The following is a 27,574-nucleotide window of genomic DNA, read 5'->3' on the forward strand; positions in this document are numbered from 1 at the left end:
AAAGCAGGCTCCAGGCTCTGAGCTGTCAGCACAGTGCCCAATGCAGTGCTCAAACCCATGAACCATGAGATCATGACCTGAGCCGAAGTTGGACACTTAACCGACTGAGCCACTAGGCGCCTCCATGTAGTCTTTATCAGTAATTCATTCCTTTTTATTGTGAGGTTCCCTTGTATGAAAATAACAGTTTGCTTACCCGTTCCCCAGTTGGTGAACGTATGGATTATTTGCAGTTTGGGGCTGTTATCAATGAAACTGCTATGAAGATTTGTGTACAAGTCTGTATGGATATATGCTTTCGTTTCTCTTGAGTAAATACAGAGGGGAGTGGCTGGTTCTTAAAGCAGGTGTATATTTAACTTTGTAAAAAATTGCCAGACTGTCTTCCAAAATGGTTGTAGCATTTTATGTTCCCCATCAGCAGTGTGTGAGAGGTCCAGTTCTTCCCAGTACTTGATGTAGCCATTCTTCTTAATTTTAGCCATTCTAGTGGGTGTGTGGTAATTTTTCATTCCAGTTTTAATTTGAACTTACCTAACGACTAATAATTTTGACCTTTTTTTTATGTTATTTGCCATTTGTAATGTCTTTGGTTGAGTGTGTACATCTTTCACTGTATATCAGTCTTGAGTTTGTTTTCGTGTTGAGTTTGAGAGTTCTTCAGATACATGATTTGCAAATATTTTCTTCTGGTCTGTAGCTTTTTTCATTCTCTTAACATTGTCTTTAAAAGAGCAAGAGTTTTTTATTAATTTATGTTTTTCTTTAAAGATTTTATTTTTACATAACCTCCACACCCAATGTGGGACTTGAACTCAGAACCTTGAGATCAAGAGTCACATGTTCCACAGCTGAGCCATTCAGGCACCCCAAGAGCAAGAGCTTTTAAATTTAATCACTTTCGGGGCACCTGGGTGGCTCAGTTGGTTAAGCGTCCAATTTGGCTCAGGTCATGATCTCACAGTCTGTGAGTTTGAGCCCCGGGTCGGGCTCTGTGCTGACAGCTCAGAGCCTGGAGCCTGCTTCAGATTCTGTGTCTCCCTCTCTCTCTGACCCTCCCCCGTTCATGCTCTGTCTCTCTCTGTCTCAAAAATAAATAAACATTAAATAAATAAATAAATAAATAAATAAATAAATGACTAAATAAATTTAATCACTTTCAGGTTATCATTTTGTTCATTTATGGGTCATATGTTTGGTATCATTTCTAAGAAATGTTTGCCTAACCCAGATCACAAAGATGTTCTATTTTCTTCTAGAAGTTTCATAGTTTTAGGTTTTACATTTAAGTCTGTGGCCCATTTTGGTTTAGTTTTTGCATATGGTGGTAAAAATGGATTGAAGTTCATGCATAAGAATTAGTTGCTTGTGGGGCACATGGCTGGCTCAGTGGAGCATGCGAGTTTGAGCCCCACATTGAGTGTAGAGATTACTTAAAAATAAAATGTTTTAAAAAAAGGAAAAAGGAATCAGTTGTTTGTTGCCATGTATGATCATGCTGCAGATCACTCTAAAATGTCACATTCTAGAATTTTTTAGAGCAGCTCACTTCTACTCATGTTTTCTTGGAGTACAAGTTAATGTAAAAGCATACTAAAAGCTTCCAACTCTTTTATTCTTTTACCAAAAAACCTTCAGATTTGTTTGAGGCTGGCAAAGCTGTTCTCCTTGCCCAGCGTGTATAGCTCCCCAAGAGGAAGCTTGGTGTTTGTAGATCTGGTCAGCTTCCTCCTTGGGTGCTACTGGGTGTCCTCCATCTTCTCCCGTGGGTGCCTCTGGGTGTCCTCCATCGTCTCCCGTGGGTGCCTCTGGGTGTCCTCCATCTTCTCTGTGGGATCCTCTGGGTGCCTTCCATCTTCTCCCGTGGGAGCCTCTGGGTGCCTTCCATCTTCTCCCATGGGAGCCTCTGGGTGTCCTCCATTTTCTCCTGTGGGTGCCTTTGGGTGTCCTCCATCTTCTCCTGTGGGAGCCCCTGAGTGTCCTCCATCTTCTCCCATGGGAGATAGGTCCTTTCTTGCTACTTTGCCATGACTGCTTTCAGGTTGTTGTAACCACAAGGCTGGGTTAGGCAGGTGGGAGTAATGGCATTGTTGGGAACGGTGGCTGCCTCATTCAGAGGAGCATTTGCTGATAGATGCCAGAGTTGTCAGCTGCCAGACTGCTGGCGCAGTATTGTCAGACCCTCTGATTTTTAGGAAAAGCTGGGAATAAAGATGTATATGAAATTTGTGAATGACAAAGTAAGCTGAGAATAAAAAATAAGCTGGGAAGAAACCAGGATAAAGATGTATATGAAACTTGCAAATGAGAAAATAAAAGGCACTTTGAAGGTCCTTCCAGTGTCTCGCAGTGCTTTCAGCCACCTTTCCTGAGTCTGGGCCACGGCTTTGCTCCCATCTTTTTCTAGGATCTACTCAATGTTTTCATACTGTGAATTTAAAAATTTGCCTTTTTGAGGTGCCTGGGTGACTCGGTTGAGCGTCTGACCTCGCCTCAGGTCATGATCTCACAGTTTGTGGGTTCGAGCCCTGCTTTGGGCTCTGTGCTGACAGCTCGGAGCCTGGAGCCTGCTTCAGATTCAGTGTCTCCTTCTCTCTGCCCCTCCCCCACTTGTGCTCTGTCTCTCAAAAATAAATAAATGTAAAAAATAAAAATAAAAATTTTCCTTTTCCGTGGGCCTTTAATTTCACCTGATGAGCAAGCCAGAGTTGTCCTTATAAAAAAGTTAAAAAGAAGTTTGTCTCCATTTCTGTTGTTTTCTCAGTCTGCCTTCTGGTTCTCTTCACACCAGGTTTGTAGATAAAACTAACGTAGTACAGGTGGTGTGTTTGTGGAGATTGGCTTTCAGAGAGTTAGTAGTCCTAATATTGCTTATTTCTTAGTTCTTCTAAGTGTGACATGATGAGGGTTTAGAGAACTTTGTAATGATATGTCATATCTTTTGCTGAAAGATTCCATTACTCAGAGCCTGTAGGTGGAGCCATCATTCATTTCATCCTCATGGACAAGTGTAGCAGGCTGAGTACCCATGCAGCCAGAGTGGGCTGTCCTTTCTTAGAATCAGAGGACTACATTGGAAAGAGTTTGGGCTGTGGAGTTAGCTAGATGTGGCTCAAATCCAGACTGTATCACTCCTGGGAAAGTTATTTTATTTCATTTTTAGCATTTGTATAATGTTTTTCTTTTTAATATAATTTATTCAAGTTAGCTAACATACAGTGTGTATACAGTGTGCTCTTGGCTTTGGGAGTAGATTTCCATGATTCATTGCTTACATACAACACCCCGTGCTCATCCCAAGTGCCCTCCTCATTGCCCATCACCCCCACTGCTCAACCCTCAGTTTGTTCTCTGTATTTAAGAGACTTGGTTTGCCTCCCTCCCTCTCTGTTTGAAACTATTTTTTTTCCCCATTCCCTTCCGCTATGGTCTTCTGTTAAGTTTCTCAAATTCCACATATGAGTGAGAATACATATTTGTCTTTCTCTGACTGACTTGTTTCACTTAGCATAATACCCTCCAGTTCCATCCATGTTGTTGCAGATGACAAGATTTCATTCTTTCTCATTATTGGCATTTGTATAATGAATTCACATGTTCCCTCAGCTGTGCTATTTGAGGATTTTGGCAAGCAGCATGCACAGTCAGGCTCCCGTTGCCCTGAGGATGCACATTCACACTTCCCCCGTTTAGTCATGAGTATCTGAAATTAATATTTATAATTATCATGTAAAGTCACCAAGAAAACATTCAATTCTTTGTAGTAAACTCTATTTAAGAAGTGATTCAAACACTACATTAGCACATATTTTGGGGGGATATTTATTTATTTTCTAAGTTTTTATTTAAATTTCAGTAAGTTAACATACAGTATAATATTAGTTTCAGGTGTAGTATTTAGAGATTCATCACTTAGATACGATACTCAGTGCTCAACCCAACAAGTGTTCTCTTTATTACCCATCACGTGTGTAACCCATCTCCCCACCCACCAGCATACATTTTTTTTTACTTTCTAAAAAACGTTTATTTAATTTTGAGAGAGAGGTGTGCACATGAGTGGGGAGGAGCAGAAAGAGAGAGCGAGTGAGAATCCCAAGCAAGCTCCGCACTGCCAGCACAGAGCCTGACACAGGGCTGGAACCCTGTGTCACGAACTGCAAGATCATGACCTGAGCAGAACAAGAGTCAGATGCTTAACTGACTGAGCCAGTGACCCAAGCACCCCACCAGCACACATTTTAAAGGGAGGAAAAAATGTTGCTAGGAGTGATGAAATAGTTTCCTTGGTTGCTTTGCCCTGCAGGGCTGGATGGAGGATAAATTGGGGAAGATCTGAATTATGTCCGTGAAGTAATAAGACCCCAGGTTTGTTTAAAAAATAAACTTCATTTATGGCAGCCACACAGGAGAGAAAAGCCTTACAGTGTTACTGGGTTGTGGAGTCATGGGATCTGTTTCTGTCTTGTTTAAATTAAAGGTTTAACATGCACATAGTTTACAGATAACCTCATTCTCCTTCCCACTCCTGGTATGTGACCACTTGAGCATCCTGTGGTGAGTGGTTATTTTCTTCAACTGCTCTGACCTCCCTGGACCTGGTATCCTAGTTGAGGCCTTATCCTGGGGGTTATTCTTCTCCATCATCTTGAGTTGCTTGTGCCCTTTCCTTCTGCTTGATTCCATGTCTTAGTTTACTCTTCAGTTTTAGTGGAGGATCCCTTTTAGTAGTCTTCCAGTAGAGATTGGGAGAGTCACAGTTTTGAGATTTTTCATATCTGAGGACATTTTGTTCTGCACTCACTTCAGTAGTTGGCTTATAGAATTCTGGGCTCACAATTATTTCCTCCCAGAATTTTGAGAATATTGCTTAATTGTTTTCTAGCTTTTGTTGTTGCTGCTGAAAATTTTGATACCTTGCTGATGCTTGATCGACTGTAATATAACCTGTGTTTCTCTTTGGTATTCTGTAATTTTGTTTTTTTTTTTTTTTTTTTTTTTTGTCTCCAGTGTTTTGAAATTTCATGGTGCTGTGTTTTGGTGCAGGTCTTTCCTCCTCACATACATTTTATGATCTGAATTTTCTTTTTAAATATTTTTTAAAGATTTGTTTTCTAAGTATTTATTTAATCTCTACACAAACCATGGGACTTGAACTCAACCCTGAGATCAAAAGTCACATGCTCTTCTGACTGAGCCAGCCAGGCACCCCTATTGTTCTGAATTTTCTAAATAAACATCTTTTATGCTCAGAAACTTACTATATAAAATCTTGTGTGGTATATAGTACTTTTAGAATAAATGATCTATTCTACTACAAAAAGTTTTTGGCACCTCACAATTTGCAGTCTCAGAACAGTGGCCCTATACATGAGTGTTTCCCTAAGAGGAAGTCAGCCAGTGGTGACTCACTTGTTTGATGAGAGTGAAAGGAGAAGCGCTCTAATCATTTTGTTGTCTGGGTTGCATTGCTATGGATGGTCTTTTTAGGAAAGGAGGATCTGGAAAGCTATTAATATTTTTAAAAGACTGAGCAGTGAAGGTATTTGGTTTTGTATTGTGAATGGTTGACAAGTCTAACAATTATTTTAGGAGGCCATGTCAGTTTTGGATGCCATGTGATAGGGGTGTGTGTGTATTTTAAGTTTCCTGTTGAGGGTCTCCTGTGTGACATGGTGGGTCTAGTGCTGTATAAAACAACAGCAGCGAAAAGAAGGTGCCTAGCCTAGCACACACTCAGTTTTTAACGTGACTGGGAGACAGGGTTTTATTCCTTGAAACTGATTTGTCTTGAGTGTTGGATAAAAGGTGCGTTTATAAAAACACAAAATTTTCTGGTTAGTGTTAGGACATAGCTCATAGTTACAAGAATATGCAGTAAGATAACATACATTAAAAACCATTGCTGTCATTAATAGAAATAGTGGGTGACTATTTTTCCAACATTTATTGTGAAAATTTTCCAATATACAGAGAAACTGAAAACAAATTCACATTGAATCTCTTGTGGACTGCCAAAATTCCACAATAAAATCTTTTAAAATCAACTTTTATTTCTGTTTAAGTTTTATTTGTTTAATCTCTGTACCTCATGTAGGGCTCAAACTCAAGACCCTGAGATCAAGTGGCACATGCTCCACTGACTGAGCCAGCCAGGTGCCCCTACAATCAACATTTAAGATTTACATTTTACTTGTATCACATATGTATCCCTCTGTCTATCCTTCAGTCCATCTTTTTGACGTGTTTCAAAGTAAGTTGTGGACATCAATTACACTTGACCCCATTTACTCCAGTGTGCATGTTGTTAATATTTGTTTGCAGCTCTGGGATACCCACCTGGCTGGTTCAGTTGGTTAAGCATCTGACTCTTGATTTCAGCTCAGGTAATGATCTCACAGTTCGTGAATTTGAGCCCTACATTGGGCTCTGCACTGATAGCGCAGATCCTGCTTGGGATTCTTCCTCTTTCTCTGCCATTCCCCCACTTGTGCTCTCTCTCTCAAAAATATATACATATTTGTTTGCAGTTTTATTTTAGTTTTGTTTTCACATGAAATGTACCATTCAATCATAATCTCACAGGTGCATACACATAGTAGCTTTTCGGAGTCATCTCACCATCTTCAACAAAGCATACATATGAGGCAGGTGTTACAAAAGCCACCTTAAGAAACCTAGGGCCAGCTGGAGGGATTTCTGCAACAGTAGGCCTCTGGCCTCCATTAGAAGAAGAAAGGAAAGGCATTGTAGGTTGACCGTTCATTGGCTGCGAGTGAAGGACTTCACCTTCTTTCAGTGCATGTAGTTGACCAAAAGAGTGATTCTGAATCAGAGAACCTCTCTGTGGAGGGCTGTATGCCTGGGTCTTCATTGTTTTGGATTTATACTGTATTCCTGGAAGCTCGCTCAGGTTGGTAGCTTCCACCTTGTATGCAGTCCAAAACTCCAAGCTCTTTTTGCAGTTTGAACAGTGACAAAATGGTCTTGAACTTACTTGTTAGGAATAGTGATAAGTTTTTTAGAGGCTCTCTTTTCTCCAGTTTTTTTCATCCAGGTCATGAATTTGTTGCTTGTGTGTTTTCACTTCCTCAAATAGCCTCTTCTTTTTCTGAATTAGTTTATTGTATTAGGATCAGTGAGGTGCATGGTGGGCACACTTGTGACCAGTCATGTTGATGGAAGCACTGTACCTGAGGAGAGTGGCTATTCATTGTTGCCACTTACAGTTAACCTCGCAGTTAAAACGAATTTCAGAATAATTTAGGGAAACCTGGAAAGGTCTTTTCACTCTTCAGAGTGAAAACAAAGTAGTTGAGCTTGGGAGTTGCCTGGTTTGGACAAAGGAGTCAGGACTCACAGTCAGGTCTGGGTTTGTACCTGCTCTACTACTTGGGACTGGGTGACCTTTTGGACAGTATCATCTTTATCAGCATCTTCATAATGAACGCCATGAAAGGCATTCTGTGGAGTGAACCTAGGCACACAAAGTACATGACAGAAGAACTTCTAAGACTGACTCGGTCCTTGTCAAAGGGGTATTTCTTTCATGTGACTTGAGAAAAGCATCATTTAGAGCTGGTGTACTTCCTGGGAGTCATTCATTTTCTTTCTGTCTCTTAAACTTTTTTTTTTAAGTTTATTTATTTATTTTGAGAGAGAGTGAACAGAGAGGATCAGAGAGAGAGAGGGAGAGAGAATCCCAAGTAGGCTCTGCACTGTTAGCGCAGAGTCTGATGTGGGGCTCTATCTAATAAACAGTGAGATTACGATCTGAGCCAAAATCAAGAGTCAGACCCTTAACCGACTGAGCCACCCACACTCCCCTCTCTCTTAAATTAATGACAAAATATATGTACACTTCTAACCACAGTCCAATAATGTAATTAAAATTTTTCAACTTTTTAAAGTTTATTTAAAAAAATTGTTTTTTATTAAAAAAAATTTTTTTTAAATGTTGATTCTGTCTTGAGAGACAGAGAGACAGAACATGAGGGACAAAGAGAGAGAGGGAGACACAGAATCTGAAGCAGGCTCCAGGCTCTGAGCTGTCAACACAGAGCCCGACATGGGGCTTGAATTCATGAACTGAGATCATGACCTGAGCCCAAGTGCCCAAGTTGGACGCCTACCCAACTGAGCCACCCAGGTGCCCCCTTACTGTCTTAAGTCAAATCTTTTTACCATAGCCCTGGTGCTTGATAATTCCTCCCCCCCCACCAACTTTATTTTGCTGTGATAAACACTGTGATGAGCATTTTTACAGTTGAGTCTGTTCCAATCTATGCTTTTTTTTGGTGGACTTACGGGATATAAAGACAGACATACTTTTAATGCTAGATTGTGCTCTAGACGTGTACCCATTTGTATTCCTACAGAACAGGTATATCTTTTCTGTTCCTGTGTTGAGTATACTATCAGTAGAACTTTCTCCTTGGTTTTTTCCTTCTCCCCCAAAGGCCCCCTGCTCCTACCCCACACACACATACATGTATCAGGTCTGGAAATGAGGTCAGATCTTTGTGGAGGATGGACTGGTCCATAGTGGTGTCACATCTTGACTGCGGTCAGGGCTAGAACACTGCTTGGTTCCTCCCTGTGCCAGGCCAAAAGTGGGTTTGAATTAAAGCCTTTTTTTCTTTTCTTTTTAAATTTTATGTTAGTTTCAGGTGTATGACATAGTGATCCAGTTCTGTCTGTACATAGTGATCCAGTTCTGTCTGTGTGCTATACAGCACAATAAGTGTATTCATCATCTCTCATCGTACAGTGTTATTACAATGTTACTGACTGTATTCTTTGAGCTGTACTTTTTATTCCTCTCCATGACTTACTTATTTTATAACTGGAAGTTAGTACTTCTGAATCCTCCTCACCTTTTCACCTATTACCATTGCCTGCCCAGCCCAGCAACCACCACTTTGTTCTCTATGAGTCTGTTTCTGGTTTTTGTTTTGTTTTGTTTTTTAGATTGCACATATAAGTGAAATCACATGGATCTTATGGTATTTGCCTTTCTCTGTCTAACTTACTTCACTTAACATAATGCTCTCTAGGTCCATTTGTGTTACTGGAAATGACATCTCATTCTTTTTTTTTGTAGTTGAGTAATATTCCACTGTGTGTGTGTGTGTGTGTGTGTGTGTGTGTGAGAGAGAGAGAGAGAGAGAGAGAGAGAGAGAGAGAGTGTGTGTGTGTGTGTGTGTGTGTGTGGCTGTATGTGTACATACATATACATGACATCTTTATCTGTTCTGTCTTTGGGTACTTGGGTTGCTTCCGTATGTTGGTATTGTATATAATGCTACAATAAAAATAGGAGTGTATGTATCTTTCCAAACTAGTGTTTTCATTTTCTTTGGGTAAATACCTAGTAGGGGAATTATTAGATCACATGGTATTTCTGTTTTTAATTTTTTGAAGAACCTCCATACTGTTTTCTGTACTGGCAGCACCAATTTACATTCCCACCAAGGTGTACCAGTGTTCCCTTTGCTCCACCTCCTCACCAGCTCTTACTGTTTCTTGTCTTTTTGTTAGTAGCCATTCTGATTGGTGTGAAGTGATATCTCATTTCACAAAGTGGTCTTGATTGCATTTCCCTGATGTGAATGATGTTAAGCATCTTTTCATGTGTCTGTTAGCCATTTGATCTCTTCTTTGGGAAACTGTCTATTCAGGTCTTCTGCCCACTGTTCAGTTGGGTGCTTTTATTTTGGCGTTCTTTGTGTATTTTGGATATTAACTCCTTATCAGATTTATTTGCAGATCTCCTCTCCAGTAGTTTGGTTGTCTTTTGTTTTGTTGATTGTTTCCTTTGCTTTGCAGAAGCTTTTTAGTTTGATGTAGTCCTAATTTATTTTTGCTTTTGTTTCCCTTGCCTAAGAGATCCATAAGTATGCTGCTAAGGCTAATGTCCAAGAGATTATTGCCTGTTTTCTTTTAGGAGTTTTAAGGTTTCAGGTCTCACATTTAGGTCTTTAATCCATTTTGAGTTTATTTTTGTGGCTAGTTTACGAAAGTGGTCCAATTTCATTCTTTTGCATGTAGTTGCCCAATTTTCCCAACACCATTTGTTGAAAAGACTGTCTTTTTCCCACTGTATATTCTTGCCTCCTTTGTTGTAGATTAATTGGCCATATAAATGTAGGTTTATTTCTGGGCTCTTTATCCTGTTCCATTGATCTGTGTGTCTGTTTTTGTGCCAGTATCACACCATTTTGGTTACAGCTTTGTGTAGTATATCTTGAAATCTAGGATTGTGATACCTCCAGCTTTGTTCTTCTTTCTCAAGATTGCTGTGGCTGTTTGGGGGTCCTTTGTGGTTCCATACACAAATTTTAGAATTGTTTGTTCTAGTTATGTGAAAAATGCTGTTGGTATTTTGATGGGGATTGCATTGAATTTGTAGATTGCTTTCAGTAGTATGGACATTTTAATGATACTAATTCTTCCAGTACATGAGTGTGGTGTCTCTTTCCATTTATTTGTGTTGTCATCAGTTTTGTTTCATCAGTTTGTCCTACAGTTCTCAGAGTATACAGTCTTTTACCCTTTTGGTTACATTTATTTCTGGATATTTTACTGTTTTTGGTGCTGGTGTTGTAAATGGGATGGTTTTCTGAATTTCTCTTTCTGCTACTTTGTTATCAGTGTATATAAATGCAACAGGTTTCTGTGTATTTTATGTCCTGCAATTTTACTGAATTCATTAATTCGTTATAATTTTTTTTTTTTTTTTTTTTTTTTTTACTTTATTTTAGAGAGCGTGAGCTGGGGAGAGGGACACAGAGAGGGAGGGAGGAGGGTAGAGAAAGTGAGAAAGAGGGAGAATATTCCAAGCAGGCTCCATGCTCAGTGCGGAGCCCACAGCCGGGCTTAATCCCTTGACCCTGGGATCATGACCTGAGCTGAAATCAAGAGCTGGATGGATGCTCAACCGACTGAGCCACCCAGGCACCCCAATGAATTCATCTATTCTAACAGTTTTTGGTGGAGTCTTTAGTTTTTGTATATAGTGTCATGTCAGCTGCAAATAGTGATGGTTTTACTTTTTCCTTACCAGTAGGGATGCCTTTTATTTCTTACCTGGTTGCTGTCGCTAGTACTTCTATTAATGTGTTGAATAAAAGTGGTAAGAGGGGAGGGGACATCCTTGTCTTGATCCTGATCTTAGAGGAAATCTCTTGGGTTTTCACTGGCCACTGGCTTCTTTGTTTCAGGTTACACTCCTGGCACACCTTACAAAGTGTCCTGTTCCCCCACCAGCGGGGCAGTGCCACCATACTCCTCCTCCCCCAACCCCTACCAGACTGCTGTGTACCCTGTGCGAAGTGCCTACCCCCAGCAGAGCCCCTATGCACAGGTAGGCCTGGGTGTGCTATGGGTCCCTTAATTAAGTGCTCTTGGGCATTGTGTGTGTGGGAAGGGTTGGTTCTCTCTGGACTCTGACCCATGAAGTGTGGAGCCCTGTGGTATTTGTCTCTCTTCCTCCCTGCAGCAGGGCACGTACTACACACAGCCCCTGTATGCAGCACCCCCTCATGTCATCCACCACACCACGGTGGTGCAGCCCAACGGCATGCCAGCAACAGTGTACCCTGCTCCCATCCCTCCACCTAGAGGCAATGGCGTCACCATGGGCATGGTGGCTGGGACCACTATGGCCATGTCAGCAGGTGAGTCCTTGACCCTGGGTTGCCTGTTTTATGAGAGCCAGGAGAAGGGAGAGCTCACTAATTCTCTGACCCTTGGTTTGATTTTTCAATGGCTTGAGTTGTGTGGAAGGACATACTCTTTGGGAAAGGAACAGCATATGATCCTTCTTTCCCTTCCTTTTATTTCTTCCCCTTCTTCTTTTGGTTGAGAGGACAGGTGTGACCAGCCAAGAACCAAGTACCTTCCCCATAGGGCATGAGTGGATAGTGATCAATGTATTAGACAGGTGAGCTGAGCCCTTAGCAGTAGGGCTGAGGGGCATACCAGTGAACATACCAAGCTTGGGCAGAAGGTGATCACTTTGTATCTGGGTGGGCTGGCCTTCCTGATAACTCCCCTTTAGTGTAGGCTACAGGGCAAGTTGTGTGAATGTTGGTGTTTGCATGAATCTAGGAAAGCTGGCTTTGTGTTCATGGACATAACAGCCTCTTATAGAAAATCTTTGGCATTGGTCACCTTTATTTCCCAAGGCTTCCCTTTCCCTTGTTCAGGAAAATACATCACAGAGAGATGAGACTCCTGGCTAGGATGTGCACATCTCCCTGTGAGCCCCCAGTGGTCATATGGGTTGTCTGTGGCACGCAGCCAAATACGGAAGATGTCATTGCTTGCCCATGGCTGTGTGTGTGTGTTTTAATATTGTTCCCTCCCTCTCTTTTTTTTTCCCCCTTTAACTCCAGTATAGGGAGATTGTGCCAGAGAGAAAGGTGTGTTAGGATACCATGTGTGTTTCTTAGAGTCTCCCTTGTATTTGGTTTTCCCATACTTTTCTGTGAAGGCACAGACAGAAACTGCATGTTTGAGGCATGTGAAGGGAGAGATGGCAGGCCCTGGGTTGGTTGTGGGCAGGAAGATGGGAAGTGAGGAAAAGCAGGGTGAAGCCGTTAGGTTGGAGGTTATGCTGATTTACAGATGGATTCAGAGTTGCTGAGTTTTCTGCAGATATAGGGAAAATACATTTATCTTCATGTACTTACAAGGTCATGTAGTTTAGAATCTCCCTCCTTCCCTCTAATTTTTACTATCTTAACCATTTTTAACTGTATAGTTGAGTAGTGTTAAGTATTTTCACTTTGTTGTAAAACAGATCTCTTTCACCTTGCAAAACTGAAGATCTGTGCTCATTAAACAGCTCTCTTTTTCCCCTGCCCCACCCTCCCACTCCCCAGCCCCTGGCCACCACCATTCTACTTTCTATCAGTTTGACTACTTGAGATACCTTATGTAAGTGGAATCCTATTGGGTGTGTCTTTCTGTGACTGGCTTATTTCACTTAGCATGACATCCTGTATATTCATCCATGGTAGCATGGACAAATTTCCTTCCTTTTTAAAAATTTTTTCATTGTAAAAGCTTATTTATTTGGGGAGGGATGTTTGGAGGGACAGAGAGGGAGAGAGAGAGAATCTCAAGCAGGCTCTGCACTGTCCCTGGGGAACCCAATGCAGGGCTCAAACTCATGAACTGTGAGATCCTGAGCTGAAGTCCAGTGCTTAACTGACTAACCTACCCAGGCACCTGAATATCTTCCTTTTTAAGGGTAAATAATGATTAATTTGTTGATTATCATCTGATCTGCAAAAATCATTGAGTATGCTTATATGAAGGGAAGGCACAGAGCCTTCTACAGACATTATCACATGAGCTTGCTGTGTTTATACAACTTTGAGTTGTGTATGATCTGAATTCTGACAGCAGTCTAGGTCATGACCACCCCTCTTCCTGTTAAAGCAGGCCAAGCCAGAGCTCTCTTTTCAGGCAGCATGGAGCTGCATGGTGACATAGGCTAGCCTCATGTGGGTAGTGCTGCCTGCCATTGAGACAGCTGCTCTTTCTTCCAGGTACCCTGCTGACCGCCCACTCCCCAACTCCTGTTGCCCCCCACCCAGTCACTGTGCCCACGTATCGGGCCCCAGGAACGCCCACCTACAGCTACGTGCCCCCTCAGTGGTGATCACCCTGCAAATGTAAGTGACTAGTGAAACCTGGGTTGGCTTTTTTTCCAGTACAGAATGGCAAATCTATATCTTAAGCACTAACAAGAAAAATGCTTAAATGCCCCTCTTAATCCAAGGGCAGTGTGGCATTTAAAGATTTGTTCTTATTTGGACTCTTAGAAAGTAGAGGAAAGGAAACCATTGAGTACTTGCTGTGTACACTATATACTTTGTTCCTTTCTTAGTCTGTGCTCTAATCTCCTACTGCCTCCTACAGGAACTAGGATTCTGGTTGTGACCAGGAGTCTCTCTAAGGTGTGCGGCAACCAGGAGCAGTGGCCTTTCCCACTGCTGCCCTTTCTGGTCCTAGTGGGTTTTGTCCTCCTTGACTTAAATGAAATTCCTTTTTGGAGCAGCGGTGCCAGGGGTGCTCCGTGTGACCATGTGTGTCTTTCTCCCCCTGCCAGGTTTGAGGATGGAGCTGTGCAGTCACATCATGGAGGTTCCACAGCTGGTGCTGCAGGCCTCGCGCCTCCAACCTGGACTTTCTTCTTAATGCTCTCGACACTTAGCTAACACTATTCTGGCCCGGCCCAGCAGGTCCCAGCGCCATTAGTTTCCAACTGACTCTGTGGGTTGGTCTTAAAGCAATTCCTGTTTTGTGGGCTGCCTGGCAATTTTTTAGCTAACTGTAATGATAAAAAGGGAGTATTAATCTATTCTGAATCATATCTAGTTGAATGCATGTTTAAAAAAACAAACAAAAAACAAAGCTTGCTCAATCTACCTGCAGTGACTGATGCAAAACCATCATATGCAAAACCCAAAGGAATGGAAAAGCATTTTACAACTTGTATCACTAATGCACTGTTGTAATGTATGCAGAGTCTTCAAGTTATAAGTGTTAAAGTGAATTTCTTCATAGAGTATCTGAAATCCCTTGGATGATTCTTCAGCCTTTGGGGTTGATGTGGGTTGCCAGTTGGTAACGTGGACTTTGAGTTTTCAGCCATCTGTTTCTTTCACACTGACTGCACGGGAAGAGAGTCGCAGGGACAGGGAAAGTGCAGGGTGGGCCACCACTGCCTGGGGCACAGCCAGCTTTCTGGACGTCCCTTTTCTTGCCGTTTAGGCTTGCCTAAACATTGTGGTGTGGACATTCTTAGAGATGATCATGAAAGTATAGAGTTGTATGGCCAGTACAGTTAGGGGCAAGAGGTTGTCTGTGTATCAGCAAAGCAGTTTTCTCTGCCATCTCAATTTTCATTACAAGTCTCCTACACGTAGAGATGAGGTTTTCTGTGTCTTTATTGGGAAAGTCTTATGTAGAACTAAATTATTTTCCTGGGATGGAAGATGTGTGAAGGAGAAACAGTCACACTTGGAGGAGGTATTGGTTTCTCCTTTGTTTAGCTTAGAAAACCATTCGTCCCTCCCGCCCCCAGAAGTTTCAGTCCACGGAAAACATATGTAGGCATTGCTGTCCTCTACCACCCCCCCACCAACGAAGGGCAAAGATTTCAGCTGTCTGTTATGAAGAAAGTTACATATTTAAAAGAACTATTAAAAGGGAACAAAACTTGATTTGAAATTGTTTCTTGTAGAGAGGCAGGGCTGTGGCTGTGTTTCGGCCCATCCACCTGAAGGGGACTTGTCATCTGACACCATCTGGAGGAGACTTCTGGAGATGAATCTGGGGAGGTGTGAGGGAGGGGCTGGTGCCTCTGGTCTGTGAGCCTTGTCTGCCATCTGTAGCTGAGGGCTCTCAGCACAAAGCAGGTATGGACAGCAAGGGCCCAGGCAGCATCAGAATGCATTTGCCTGCCAGGATTTATTTAGAAAGGAATTTGTGTTTAAAGTCAGAATATTGTACATAAGAAATGAAGAGGATTTTTTTTTTTTTTTCTTAAATGTGCCCAGCTTGTATCAGTGGGAGTGTGTCTGTTCACAGAGGGGGTGGGAGGGTGAGGGTTTTGTTCCCTTTCAGCAGTCTGTCAGGTGGGGGTGGGTGTGCTCCTGTTCACCCCATCATTTCAAGTGTATGGGCTTTGGTTGGGGAGGGGACCCTGCTCTTACGTCTCTGGCAGCTAGGTCAGGGCTCTGGCACTGGTTTGGCTTTCGGCCCCATTTCCTTAGTGGGACACCTGACCCCTGAGCCTTTGGTAACCTTATTTTTTATAGTAAGTACCCCATAATTTTCTTTTTTCACGTTTTATTTTATAAGAAGTTTAGGAATATTTTTGCATGGATCATTGTAAACAGAAGGTTCCTTATTCCTAATGTCTATTAACATAGTGTGCTTACTGATAAGTACCTTAAATTGCTTCATTAGCACTTAACCCACGTGTGTCTCTGTGTGTGTGTGTGTGTGTGTGTGTGTGTGTGTGGAGAGAGAGTGTGTGTGTGTGTGTGTGTGTGTGGAGAGAGAGAGAGAGAGAGAGTGTGTGTGTGTGTGTGTGTGGAGAGAGAGAGAGAGAGAGAGAGTGTGTGTGTGTGTGTGTGTGTGTGTGTGTGTGTGTACCATGTACCCCAGGCACACAGTTTGTGTCTACTTTAACTCTGTACTGGTTATTCCATCTGTACGGTGGATGGTTTATAATATCCATGAGGTTCCAGGGCTGAACTGATCAATTAACAGAAAAGTCCATTTCCCCAGTTTAGTGTAATAGATTAGGAGAAAATATGATTTTAGTGTATGCTTTAAAAAAGCCCTAAACATCAAAATGGGAACACACACACACACACACACACACACACCCTATGTGTAAGGGTGGAGTCATTCAAATGTAGAAGTTATATCGGATGCTTCATTGGGCTTGCTTGAGACATGGTGCGTACAGGGTGAGTGTTTTCACAAGCACTGAATTAAATAGTGTTTTCAAGAGCAAGAAGGTTGGGTTGCATTTTGCCCCCATTTACATCAGCTCATAAACACTTTACCCCCTATAATTTTTTAAAGTCTTTTTTCCCTTTTGTGAAGGTGAGTTGGGAGACTTTATCAAATACCTTTGCATAATGGAATACATCTGTGTGGAAATCTTTTCACATCAGGGCATCAGCTACCAACTATGATAATGAAAGGTAGATCTTACCTAGTAGGTAAGAATCTGGACATATGAATAGTAGCAAAACTATCATAGATAGTAATTTTAACAGCAGTTCCAGTAAAAATAATTAAGGAATAGAACTTGTTATAAAATTGCATAATTTGATATCCCAAGCATAATTGTGGAACAGAGAAAGGGCCTTTTTTTGTATGTGACATTCCTAATTTGATACTCTTTCAGCTGAATTATGGTTCTTTTGGAAGTGGAGACAGGTAGGCAAGGACCTAATTCCTCTAAACATGAACGTCATCATCATGGATAATTAAAAAAAATCTTCTACAGCCTCTCTGCCAAGGTTCAGGAGGCCTGTTTCTCTGCTTATGGAAGTTTTGTTTGGATCTGGGCCGGGTGACTTGAGTGTTTAGTGATGAGCAATGGTCCCATCAGCCTGCTGCCTCTGAGAATTGAGGCCAACATCAGGACCAGGGCCATTCGTGGGAGGCATGAAGGCAAGGCGCTTCCAGAACCTTTTATGTCTTCTGTGTTAAATCTTGTCAGAACATTCTTGTTGGTATGGTTATGAGGCCTACCAGTTGCTGTTCTGTGAATCTGTTTCTTGAGTGCTATGCAAATGTAGTATTTATAGGACATGAGAGAGGTCTTGAGACTTGGGCTAGGTACTTGTTGGTGAGCATCCTGCCCTTCCCACTCTCGGCGTACAGTGCCTTGTTCCATCTGGTGGCACCATCGCTTCTGTAATAAGAGGAAATATATTCTTATGGCATTTTGGATATGCTGATATCTGGCACATGAGTTTCTGTGAGTGTGCCTGCCAGTTGGTGGTGAAAGGGTGGCAACACCAACCACATCAATATTGGGGCCTACTTCAAAAGGAAATCCACCCTTCTTCACCTGTTCCTGTACACATTTGGAAACAGTATTACTCTGACTGATTGGGCCACCTTCTCCCCACCTGGCAGCTAATGGCTGGATACCCTAGTCGTCACTAACCTGGGTGTTGCCCAGTCAGGACAGGATGCCTGTCTGACCCCTCAGCAGGCTCACGGGCAGTTTTAAGGGCAAGTGCTTGGAGGGTGAGGGGCAGCTTCTGGTTCTTTCTGGTGCTTTCTAAGGGTGGGGTGGGGTTCTCTAGAGAGGAGTGTAGTTGGCTCAGGGGAAGGGCAGACTGCTTAGCTGTTTCTAGCATATCTCAAATATTTGTGTTTTTCCCCTGAGCTGTTTATTATTCAGCCTGAGCTCTCTGAAGGTGCATCAGACTATTTTGAACAAACTTGCAGATGATGCACTGCAGAGGAGGGTCTGATCATTTTGGGTAGAAAGTTGCAAAGTTGATCTTACGTGTTTTAGAGGATTTGTCTCCCTCCGCCCCCGCCCCCCCCCCCCCCCCCCATTCATTTGAAGAACAGAAAACCCTAGGGGTAACCTTAAAGTTTACTCACTTGGGACAGGGAGACAGAGGAGAGGCAGGCATCTGTTTAGGGAACCTGCAGTGGGCTTCAGGAAATGTGTGCTCCCAGGGCTGTTGTGTTGGAGATGACAGGTGTCTCGTTTGGGGCTCCTGAGCCCTGTCAGTCTCCCATGGGTCCTTGTGTAGACTAGTGGTCAGTAAAATAGATGGGCTCTGCTGTGCTCCTGGCAGGGTTTAACGTGATAGCTGCTCTGAGGAGAGGTCCCAAGGAGCCACGTGGGTTATGACTGACTAGGAAATGGTTCCTTTTTTTTTTTTTTTTTTTTTTTAATGATTTTTAAATACTTTTTTTAGACTGTTTTCTTGGTACTTTTTTTAAGCTTATGTCGGCATTGTCTTCCAGTGTTAAAGGCATCCCTCACCTCTGCATTGAACTTACGGTGTCAATCAATACAAAGGAATGGAACATCCATCCTGAGCCAGTTCCATTAAGTGTAAATTCATACTATTTTAATTTTTTATGCAATCTGATGAGTAGAGCTCAGATTTAAAATTCTTAAAAGCACGTTTATTGTAACAAGACTTGTTATGTATTAATACTGCAGTTTTCAATAAAGATTGACTTGTGTTGCATAGTGTGATTTTTATGGTTTTTTGTTTTTTTTTCCTGTAGGTTTTATTTTGAGGTGGCATGGCCTGGCTGGAAGGTGGTGTAGTTTCTTTCTAGTTAGGACATGCAGGGTTTGGGGGCAGAAGGCCTTGTGCTGGGCCGTGGTGACCTTGTGTGGCGTGACAGCACGGTGTGTAAGGGTGTGTGGAGGCAACAGTTTGGGAAGACTGCTTCCTCAGGGGAAAGGGGAGGAAAGCTTACCCCCTGTTCCTTTTCTCTTGGTCCTGTGTCCTGGTCCCCATCCTGGAGGGCACATTCTTCTCTATTTCATTGAAGAGGATGCTAAAACCCAGAAAGATTGCAGACTGCCAATCCCCCAAATTCACATTTGCTAAAACTTCAGCTAAACATGGACTCTGGGAGCAGTCAGGGAGCCAACAGGCTTCCAGGCCCCTGTGGTTGGAGGAGCCAAGCCAGCTGTATCCCATACCAGGACAGCTCCCAGACCACATGCTGTCCTCGCAGCTCCTTCTGAGCGTCTGAAGCATTTCTCCCGCCACCTTTGCTTCTTTCCACCAAAGCTCTGAGGGTATGGTTTGCAAGTAAGTGAGCTTCCACCACACTGGGCAATGCTGGGCTCATCCTTTCTGTTTAAGGAGAGGCCCAGGGCAGAGAAAGGTAACTGTCATAGGAAGGATGGAGCATGCAAAGGAGAAAATGCATAGACACAAATGGAAAAACCAGGGCCGACAGGTTATTTTTCATGTTTCTTTATGAAATTAAATGTGGCTTCTGGCTTGGAGAAGGTATAGTGCAAGAGTGACTGACTGTACATGCTGCTGAATTCCCTTAAGCCAGAGGGGCAGCTCAGTGTTCCCGCACCCACAAGCCAGGTCCTGGCTGTACTTGTGACCCTTCTCGGCAGGACATGGGCTTCCCTCTTAACTCACATGCTCACTGGACTCTGGGTTAGTGGGTCAGTCCTGGATGCTGGGCCACAGAATTCAGTCCTTATGGCTTCTCACACTCACTTAGGGTAAGGCAATCTTTCTGTGTCACTAATAACAATTATTTTTCCCCAATGTTAGAAAAACAGAACAATCCAGACAAACTGGGAGCAGATTCTGGAGTCAACCCACAACTACACGTGGACTGGTCACAAACCCTGACAGAAGTATGCAGTGACTATGGTTTTGTTTTCTTTCCACTACAAACACATCACAAGTGAAGAGGGTGTTCAGCAGCCAGGAGTGTCTAGAGAGGGACTGGGAGGCAAAAGAGGTGGGCTCTGGGCCCGACATTTTTGTGCACAGAATTCTGGTTCCCACCCTCCAGGGATGCAAGTTGCCTGGCACCACCAGCTGGGGACCAGCGGCCTGAAGGAGGGCAGAGGGGCACACAGCCCAACTTTGCAGGGGCTGAAGGCAGTCTGCCCAGAGACAGCAGGAGGAAGGGTAATAAGATGTCCAGAGAAGAGGGTCCAGAGTGGCCAGTCCTCTCACGCGTGTTGGCCTGGCCGGTGGCTCTGAGCTGTGGCTCCCAGGAGGCCCCATAGAGGTCCAGAGGGTGGCGGAAGGCTCACCGCTGTGGGCCCCTGCCCCTCCAGCTGGTGTCTTCAGTGCACCAGTGGTGGGGAAGAAACGAAGAATGGGGTGCCGAGCAGTTCCCTCCCTCAGCCTGTAACTTCCAGTGCATATGACAGGCAGAGGAGGCCACATGCTGTGGGCCTCAGGGAGAAAAAGCTGGAGGCCCACTGGAGGGACAGGTCCATACAGTGCTGTCGGGTGGGGGCTGGCTCACTTGCGGAATGGTGCTAGCCGGCTAATGCTGTGCCAGAAGGTGGATGGCTTCCTCTTGGGCTCTGCCAGTACCAAAACCTGTTGCTGGGGCAGGCTGGCCGGCAGTGCCGGGTGCTTCTGGCGTGCCAGGTAGTAGGGCCGGCTGAGGGCTGAGCAGGAAAAGAAAGGGATCACTGGTGCCTAGTGAGCAGGTGTCACATGGCAGAGTGGCAGCCTCTGCTTGGTAGGGGGGGTGGAATGGGTCCCATCCCATGGGAGGGAAGTTCCTTCATGGGGCTGACCACATCCAGTGGCCTGAGCCACTGTAGAGGGGATGGCCAGGAAACCTGGGACGGTGTGGGGCCCTGGAGCTTCTCCATGGCACAGGCCCCTTGCCAGGCATTTATCAGCTCTGTTGGAATGGGGATATGGGCTCCTTGCCAGGAGGTTGTACAGAGGCCTGCCAGAAAGCAGTCCTGCCTGGGGAGGTGTGCTGTCACTAATGCTACTGCTCTTGGGGATGTGAGGGGATTGAGAGCAAAATTATCAACTGCACACTGATAAAAGCTTTGTCACCAGTGGCCCCTTACCACCAACATTTGGGAACAAACACCTGGAAAGGGCAGTGGGCAGCAGATGGGACCTACGTGCTAGCTGGCTTTGTTCTGGGGGTCAGAGAGGAGTTTGATCTTGATCAGGTAGTAGGGCCAGGCTGCTGTGCGAGGAGGTAGGGTACCATCCACTTACCTTTGGGCTTCCCAGTGGCCTGCTGCTTGCTGGCATTCAGCATGGCCTGCTTCCTCTGCAGCTCGGTGATGGAGAAGCCTGGGAGGGAGGACCGCAAATGAGACCTCTGCTTGACCTCTGCTTATTTTGAGGACTTGACTTCCACCTGCTCCCCCTCCCCAGCCAGTGTTGCTCTTGTCCTGTGCCTCTCGGCACCTGGTGTATCCTGCATCTCTCACAGGGTCTGGTGTCCCATCATGCTACAGATGCTCCGTATCCTGCTCAGCCAGCCTGCCTTGGCCAACCAGGCAGAGGAGATGCTCAGTGGGCCCTCCCTACAACCTTGCCCTACCCATCTCTCACCCAGACCCAGTCCTTGATGTATATTATTCAGCATCTAGTGTCCTTTCCACTATGGTGGAGGCTCTTTCCCAGACCAAGAGCCAATCTGGTCACTCTGAGTGTGATGTCCAGGGGCCCATGGAGAGAAAAGGAATGCAGCAGGGAGGTATCTTGCTTATGTTGGGATGGGTGAGGTTTCTCAAAGCCCATGCCCAAATCCTACTTGAATTCTTTGTGCTGGAAAGGGGCCTCATCAGTTCTCTGCAACTGAGAAGGCCCCCACCTTATGGAGTGTGTGTGGTAGAAAAACCTGGACAGGCCAACAGACCACGCCATGCCTTGGGGCTGAAATGAAGAGCTGCCCTGGGTTGTAGCACATGGCTACCTCGCAGTCTCAAGGTTGTCCTGACCTTGCATTCAGGGGTGAGGAGGGCTGGGTGGGCCCTCACAGTGGATCAAGGCTGAGTGGGGTCTCGCACCTGTCTCCTGGTCCAGCCGCACCTGCTCCCTCTCCCTGGCGAAGGCCTTGAGCCAGCGTTGTTTTTGCTCAGGCTTCCTGGCACACAGCAGGTGACTCTCTCCCGTGGTGCCGCAGAGCAGACGGAAAGCATTCTTGACACTCACGTGGAGGTCTCGATCTTTCCCGTCCTCCAGGTCCACCACCTCCAGGCCATCCATGTCCACTCGGCCCTTATAGTACAGCACATCCCGGCGGAGAAGGTCCTACCAGAGACTCTGTGAGTTCCTGCTCTATATCCTGCTTTTCAAGTCCTTACCTCTCAGGCCTCTGAACCACTCTCCTGACCTGTTTATGCCTCACCCCCTGCCCTGCAGTCAGAAGGGCCAGCGGGCTGCACACCCACTTTCCCAGCAGGTGGTAAGCTCACAAGGGCAGAGTGTGGTGTGGCCCACAGCCGTGTGCTGAACCCATGCTGGAGGAGCCTCGTGCCTTCAGTGAAATTACTGACTAGCCTGGAGGGCACCCACTGCCTCACAGAGAGGCAGCCATGGAGACAGTGGGTCAGGGCCCATACTGCACAACAGAAGAGTACCAGGCCTACCGGGCCGGGCCCAGTATCAGTTGACCGGGAGGGCTTCCTGAACAGGGCCACTTGGGCCATGTGCTGAGAGGAGCAGAAGCTAACGGCAAAGAAGAGGCAACAGGAGCTGAGGATGCCAGGGCTCAGGGGGAGCTGAGGTGGCTTTAGAAGCAAGCAGAGGCTAGGTCATGAAGGAGGGTGTTCTCAACAGCACTGGACCCCGGTCAGACTGTGAGGGCCACCCCATGGTCCTCAGGCTACTTGGCTTCCTTCACAGACAGTGATCCTCATCCTAGCCCTATGGGCCTGACCAGGGAAGGGCCTGCTGTACTGAACGTCCTCAGGACGTGTGTGGCTCCTTTTCTCTGGCAGCTACTCCCAGCCCCCAGCTTCACCCCCTCCATTCCCGCTCTGAACGGCTCGTCCAGCAGGGCACAGCAGCTCTGGTACCTTCTTGCAGTAGATGAGCTGGTGGTCAAAGAGGAAAAACATCCTCTGCTGGCTCTTGGCTTGTGGTTGTGTAACACGGGTCAGCTCCCCCGAGTAGATGAGTTCCGAACTCCTGACCAGGAGATCTTCCCCCTGGTGGACCCCAAGGAACACTATGAGCTGAGTGTACCCAAACTGGGAAGCCCCCTCCACTGGGCACTGCCCCCTGCCTCTGTCATGAGTGGGGCAGGCTTCCCACTGGCCTGGTCTGCCTGTGGCCCCCACTGGGCTAGGGTCTGCAGTGAGCAGCAGGCCACAGAGGGAGGGGTTGCTCTTGAAGCCCAAGGCAGTGGTGGGCACAGTGGGGTGTTAAGGAGTAAAAAGGTGGTTTAACCTACAAGTTAGTTGTCTCTGCAAAATGGGGCCAGTGGCAGCCAGTCATGTGCACACTTGAAATGTGACTGATCCCTATTGTGATGTCATGTAAGTAAACACCAATTTTGAAGACTTAGTATAAAGAATGTGAAATATTTCACTAATGATTTTGTTGCTTACACGTTGAAACACTTTGGATATGCTGACTTAAAACATTATTAAAATTAATTTTACCTGCTTTTTTTCTGTTTCCAGATGGCTATTAGAACATCTAAAATGACCCATGTGGCTCCCATGATACTTCGATTAGACAGTGCTATGCTGAAGAATAATTAGACCTGGCTCAAGTCACCTGTGAGCCTTGTCTTTAGGGGCTTATGAAGTTTTCTTAGCTAAATATAGTTAGTACCTGAAGCTCCATCATCAGACCTCAAACTTTCAGGCTAAGCCCCGCCTCACTCTGGTTCCTCCTTAGAAAATGCAAACCATAGCCAGTTATTGGCAGCCATTCAGTTTGGGATAAGTGAGTTTGTAGGGGTCCTTAGCCAGGGCTAGGCCTCAGAACCAGTCACCAGGAAAAGAAAACAAGCAAACAAAAAGACTACACCAGGGATTCTAATTCTGTGTTTCTAGGGTGGGGTCCAGGAATCTGTATTTTCATAACATTTTATGGCTGGTGGGTGGGGGTGGAAAGAGCAGGACGGGAAGGCCTCTAAATGACAGGAATGTCCCCATTAGTTCAGGTCTCTGGGTGGCTTCAGAAGGCAAGACTGGTGGATATAAGGGGCATGTGCAAGCCTGAAGAATGGAATCAGGAATGGAATGAAAACCCATGGAAATCCGTTTTCGGTCATGCTGTGGCAGGCCTGAAACCTTCTGTTGGGAGTCCCAGTAGTTACTGCCACTTGGGGATCTGGCCTGTCCCTTGAGGGCTGAGGACTAGCTCCTCCTGCTGGGCCAGCTGACCACACTGGGAGCAGCATCCTATGTCACACATGCTGGGCACTCTTGACCAGGAAAGAGGCCACCAGGCCTGCAGCTGCATGCTCCAGTGGGTTGGCCTGGGCAGAGGACCAGCTCTCCTACTGCCAGCTCCCAGAGCATGACTCCCACTTCAGCTCCTTCCTAGATTTTTCAAAGGCAAGCGTGATTTTAATTTATTTTTGGGACAGAGAGAGACAGAGCATGAACGGGGGAGGGGCAGAGAGAGAGGGAGACACAGAATCGGAAACAGGCTCCAGGCTCCGAGCCATCAGCCCAGAGCCTGACGCGGGGCTCGAACTCACGGACCGCGAGATCGTGACCTGGCTGAAGTCGGACGCTTAACCGACTGCGCCACCCAGGCGCCCCTAGGCAAGCGTGATTTTAAAGCAAGGAGCCATGCCCCACGGTATTTTCCGAGCTGTGGGGCCCTCACCTCCCAATCCTCTATGGAGCTCTGCCACTGAGCAATCTTGTCAATGTTTTCAAGCCTCCGTTTCCGTTCGTTGATGAGCTGGGCCACATTCTTCATGGCATGTAAGGCTGCCTCCACATCCTTGAAGTCCCTGGGGCATAACAGACATGGAAGAAGGTTGTACTAGGGAAGGCAGAGAGGGGCTGTGGAGCTGCCTCCCTCTGGGGCTATGCCCTTGGCAGTTTTCACTTGTCAATGCCAGATGGTGCGTCTGGGCACCACAGAACTTAATATCCTATTTTTGTCCTCTTCTCTCATTGTAATGACAGCATGTGACAGCAGGGACTATTTTACTATGTGCTGTCAGAACTCAACACTCTGGCTGACCCAAGGCATGAAGAGCCTCAGACTGCCCTCCCTCTCCAGCAGCCTCCTACCTGTGCTGGGGGGGTGTGTACTTGAGCAGCTCAGCCAGCTGCAGAGGGTACTTGCAGATCTTCTGTACCGGTGTCAGCAGAAAGCCGTCCAGGGAGATATCTATCATCTTCTGTAGTAACCGGCAGGCCTCAAAGAAGTACACATACTTGCTGAGCTTGGTAAGCCTGGAGAGCTCCACACAGGCATTGGGGTGGTTGTTGCAGTACTCCGAGTAGATCTGGAAGTCCGCTTGCTGGGGGCACAGCTGGAGGTCAGGATGGTGACCTCCTGCTCCCTCAGGCCACCCAGGCAACTGGGGCACAGCATAGGAGAGGGAGCAGGGGCCTCTGTATTTCCCTCAGGAGCTGGGCTCAGAGGGCCCAGGCTCTCTGTACCCATGTCACTGGGCACAAGCTATGTGGAATTAGACACAGGGGTATTAGACACTGAAAACTCAGGCATGTGTGTGTCCTGTCACCACCCAGATTTCTCAGCAGATATTTTGACTGTATGTCAGTTTTTTTTTTTTGGGGGGGGGGTGAAATCAATGATGTTAATAAGGAAGCACTGCCAAGGCCAAAAACTAGAAAGAGAGAGAGAAAGGAGAGAGAGGACAGGGGAAAGAAGGGGGAGAAGAGAAAGAAAGGAGAGACAGAAGGGGAAAGTGGAGTGGGGGGAAGAAGGGAGAGAGAGAAGGATAGAGAGGAGAGAGGATTGGGGGGAAGAAGGGAGAGAAAGGAGAGTGAAGGGGAGAGAAGAGAGGAGATAAAGAAGGAGAGAGAGGGAGAAGAGAGAGAGAGGGAGGGACAGAGACAAGGAGAGAGGGAGGGAGAAGGACAGAGAGAAGGATTGAGAGGAGAGAGACAGAAGGAGATTAAGGGAGATTAAATGGCTTCCAGGGTCTATGTCTGTGCCCCCTGGTGTCTCGCTTCTTCCTCACAAAGCTCTGGCTTCATATCTGGGTAGCCAGTGCCACTTTATCCATTCACCATGTGACAGATACATCCACGTTGTGTGTGTATTGTTTAAAAAAATTTTTTTTTCATGTTATTTATTTTGAGAGAGAGAGAGAGAGAGACAAAGCATGAGCGGGGGAAGGGCAGAGAGAGAGAGGGAGAGAGATCCCAAGCAGGATCCACACTGCCAGGGCAGAACCTGACACCAGGCTCAATCCCACGAACCACGAGATCATGACCTGAGCTGAAATCAAGAGTCAGATGTTTAACCAACTGAGCCACCCAGGTACCTCTTGTGTGTGTGTCTTGAGACACACACACATGAGGCACATGAGACTCACTGTGCCTTTTTTCTTTTCATTTTTTTTTTTTTGTTGTTGTTGTTGTTCTATCTACCTGACCCAGAGAAAGACTGGGTCTTATAGTGACTAGGACTTCATGGACTTAGGTGGGAAAGGAGGGTAACAGCAGTAAGCTCACTGGCCAGTTGCTGTGATGGTCATACTGGGTAATGTCGATAAAGTGCCTATCCCTCCCTTCCAGCCCCCATCACAACTCTGCCTGCTGCATAACTGGCTCCAAATCCCACACTTACTCAGGTGCTCTGACCCCACTACCCATTCCTGCTCAGGGAATCTAAGGTCTCCCCTTCCAGCTCTCCTGCCACTGGAGCCAGGTAATAGGGCCCTTCCAACAGCCCCCTCAACCCCCACCCCTACATAACACTGGTAGTAGCCAAGAAGGAACCCATATTGTCCTTGATGGGCTGGCCTTGGCATCCTCTGCTCAACCCCACATAAATGCCACAGGAGACAGAAACAAGTGCTTCCTTACCAGGCAAGGCCAGGAGTCCATCTAGCCCACACCATCCAATTAAATCCAATTAAATCACCAATCCAACTGGCATTTAGAGTGGAAGTGCTACACATTACACAAATTCCAGTTTTCTCACTGTGTGAGGAAGCCCAGAATCTGCTATGACAGCTCTGAGGATGCTCAGCAGGTGGCCCCGCCCAGCTTTGCCTTCTATTTCCTGTAGCCCAAGAAAACCTTTCCCGCTGATGCCTAAGGCCCCCTGCTCCAAGGAGCCTTCTCTGACTTGGTCTGCCTCCCAAAGAGGCAGAGACATTGCTGAAACAGCGCTGGAGGGTGAAGGCGGTTGGGCACTAGGGGAGTGGAGCCTGGAAGCTTCTGGGAAGAGAAGAGCAAGTTGCCTGGGCTTTTAGCCTACAGGGCCCACTTCTGTCTGCGAGGAGGCCAGAATGGGAGCCAAGGGCAAAGGGCGGCTTACATGCTCGGGGGCCAGGGTGTATGTGTGCAGGGGAGTGGGGACCACCAGCAAAGAAGGGCAGAGGGGGACTGCCTGGCTGGGAG

General features: G+C 45.8%; 2 protein-coding genes and 1 long non-coding RNA gene across 11 annotated transcripts in view; 2 read left to right on the top strand and 1 right to left on the bottom strand.

Annotated features, from left to right (window-relative positions):
- Positions 1-15,239, top strand: part of FAM168B (family with sequence similarity 168 member B) — a 32,831-nt gene extending 17,592 nt beyond the window's left edge. For 2 of the 3 annotated variants that reach the window (XM_058715687.1, XM_058715688.1), the window contains exons 4-7: positions 11,223-11,365; positions 11,501-11,678; positions 13,560-13,685; positions 14,123-15,239. In XM_058715687.1, the coding sequence (XP_058571670.1) occupies positions 11,223-11,365; positions 11,501-11,678; positions 13,560-13,672 (434 nt within the window). In that variant the 3' untranslated portion in view covers positions 13,673-13,685; positions 14,123-15,239. The remainder of the gene's footprint in view (positions 1-11,222; positions 11,366-11,500; positions 11,679-13,559; positions 13,686-14,122) is intronic. The other variant, XM_058715689.1, reaches the window with a different exon arrangement.
- Positions 15,240-15,551: 312 nt separating this feature from the next.
- Positions 15,552-18,764, top strand: LOC131503901 (uncharacterized). Its single transcript, XR_009257686.1, has 2 exons — positions 15,552-16,023; positions 16,079-18,764. It is a non-coding gene; the product is annotated as an uncharacterized LOC131503901 (long non-coding RNA).
- Positions 18,765-19,495: 731 nt separating this feature from the next.
- The window catches only part of ARHGEF4 (Rho guanine nucleotide exchange factor 4), a 261,385-nt gene continuing 253,306 nt past the window's right edge, over positions 19,496-27,574 (bottom strand). For 6 of the 7 annotated variants that reach the window (XM_058715682.1, XM_058715680.1, XM_058715681.1 and 3 more), the window contains 6 exons: positions 25,265-25,497; positions 24,849-24,978; positions 23,078-23,209; positions 22,067-22,310; positions 21,267-21,344; positions 19,496-20,689 (listed from right to left, as the gene is read on the bottom strand). In XM_058715682.1, coding sequence (XP_058571665.1) covers positions 20,538-20,689; positions 21,267-21,344; positions 22,067-22,310; positions 23,078-23,209; positions 24,849-24,978; positions 25,265-25,497 — 969 coding nt within the window. In that variant the 3' untranslated portion in view covers positions 19,496-20,537. The remainder of the gene's footprint in view (positions 20,690-21,266; positions 21,345-22,066; positions 22,311-23,077; positions 23,210-24,848; positions 24,979-25,264; positions 25,498-27,574) is intronic. The other variant, XM_058715683.1, reaches the window with a different exon arrangement.

Source organism: Neofelis nebulosa, chromosome 2 (genome assembly GCF_028018385.1).
Source record: "Neofelis nebulosa isolate mNeoNeb1 chromosome 2, mNeoNeb1.pri, whole genome shotgun sequence".
NCBI lineage: Eukaryota > Metazoa > Chordata > Mammalia > Carnivora > Felidae > Neofelis > Neofelis nebulosa.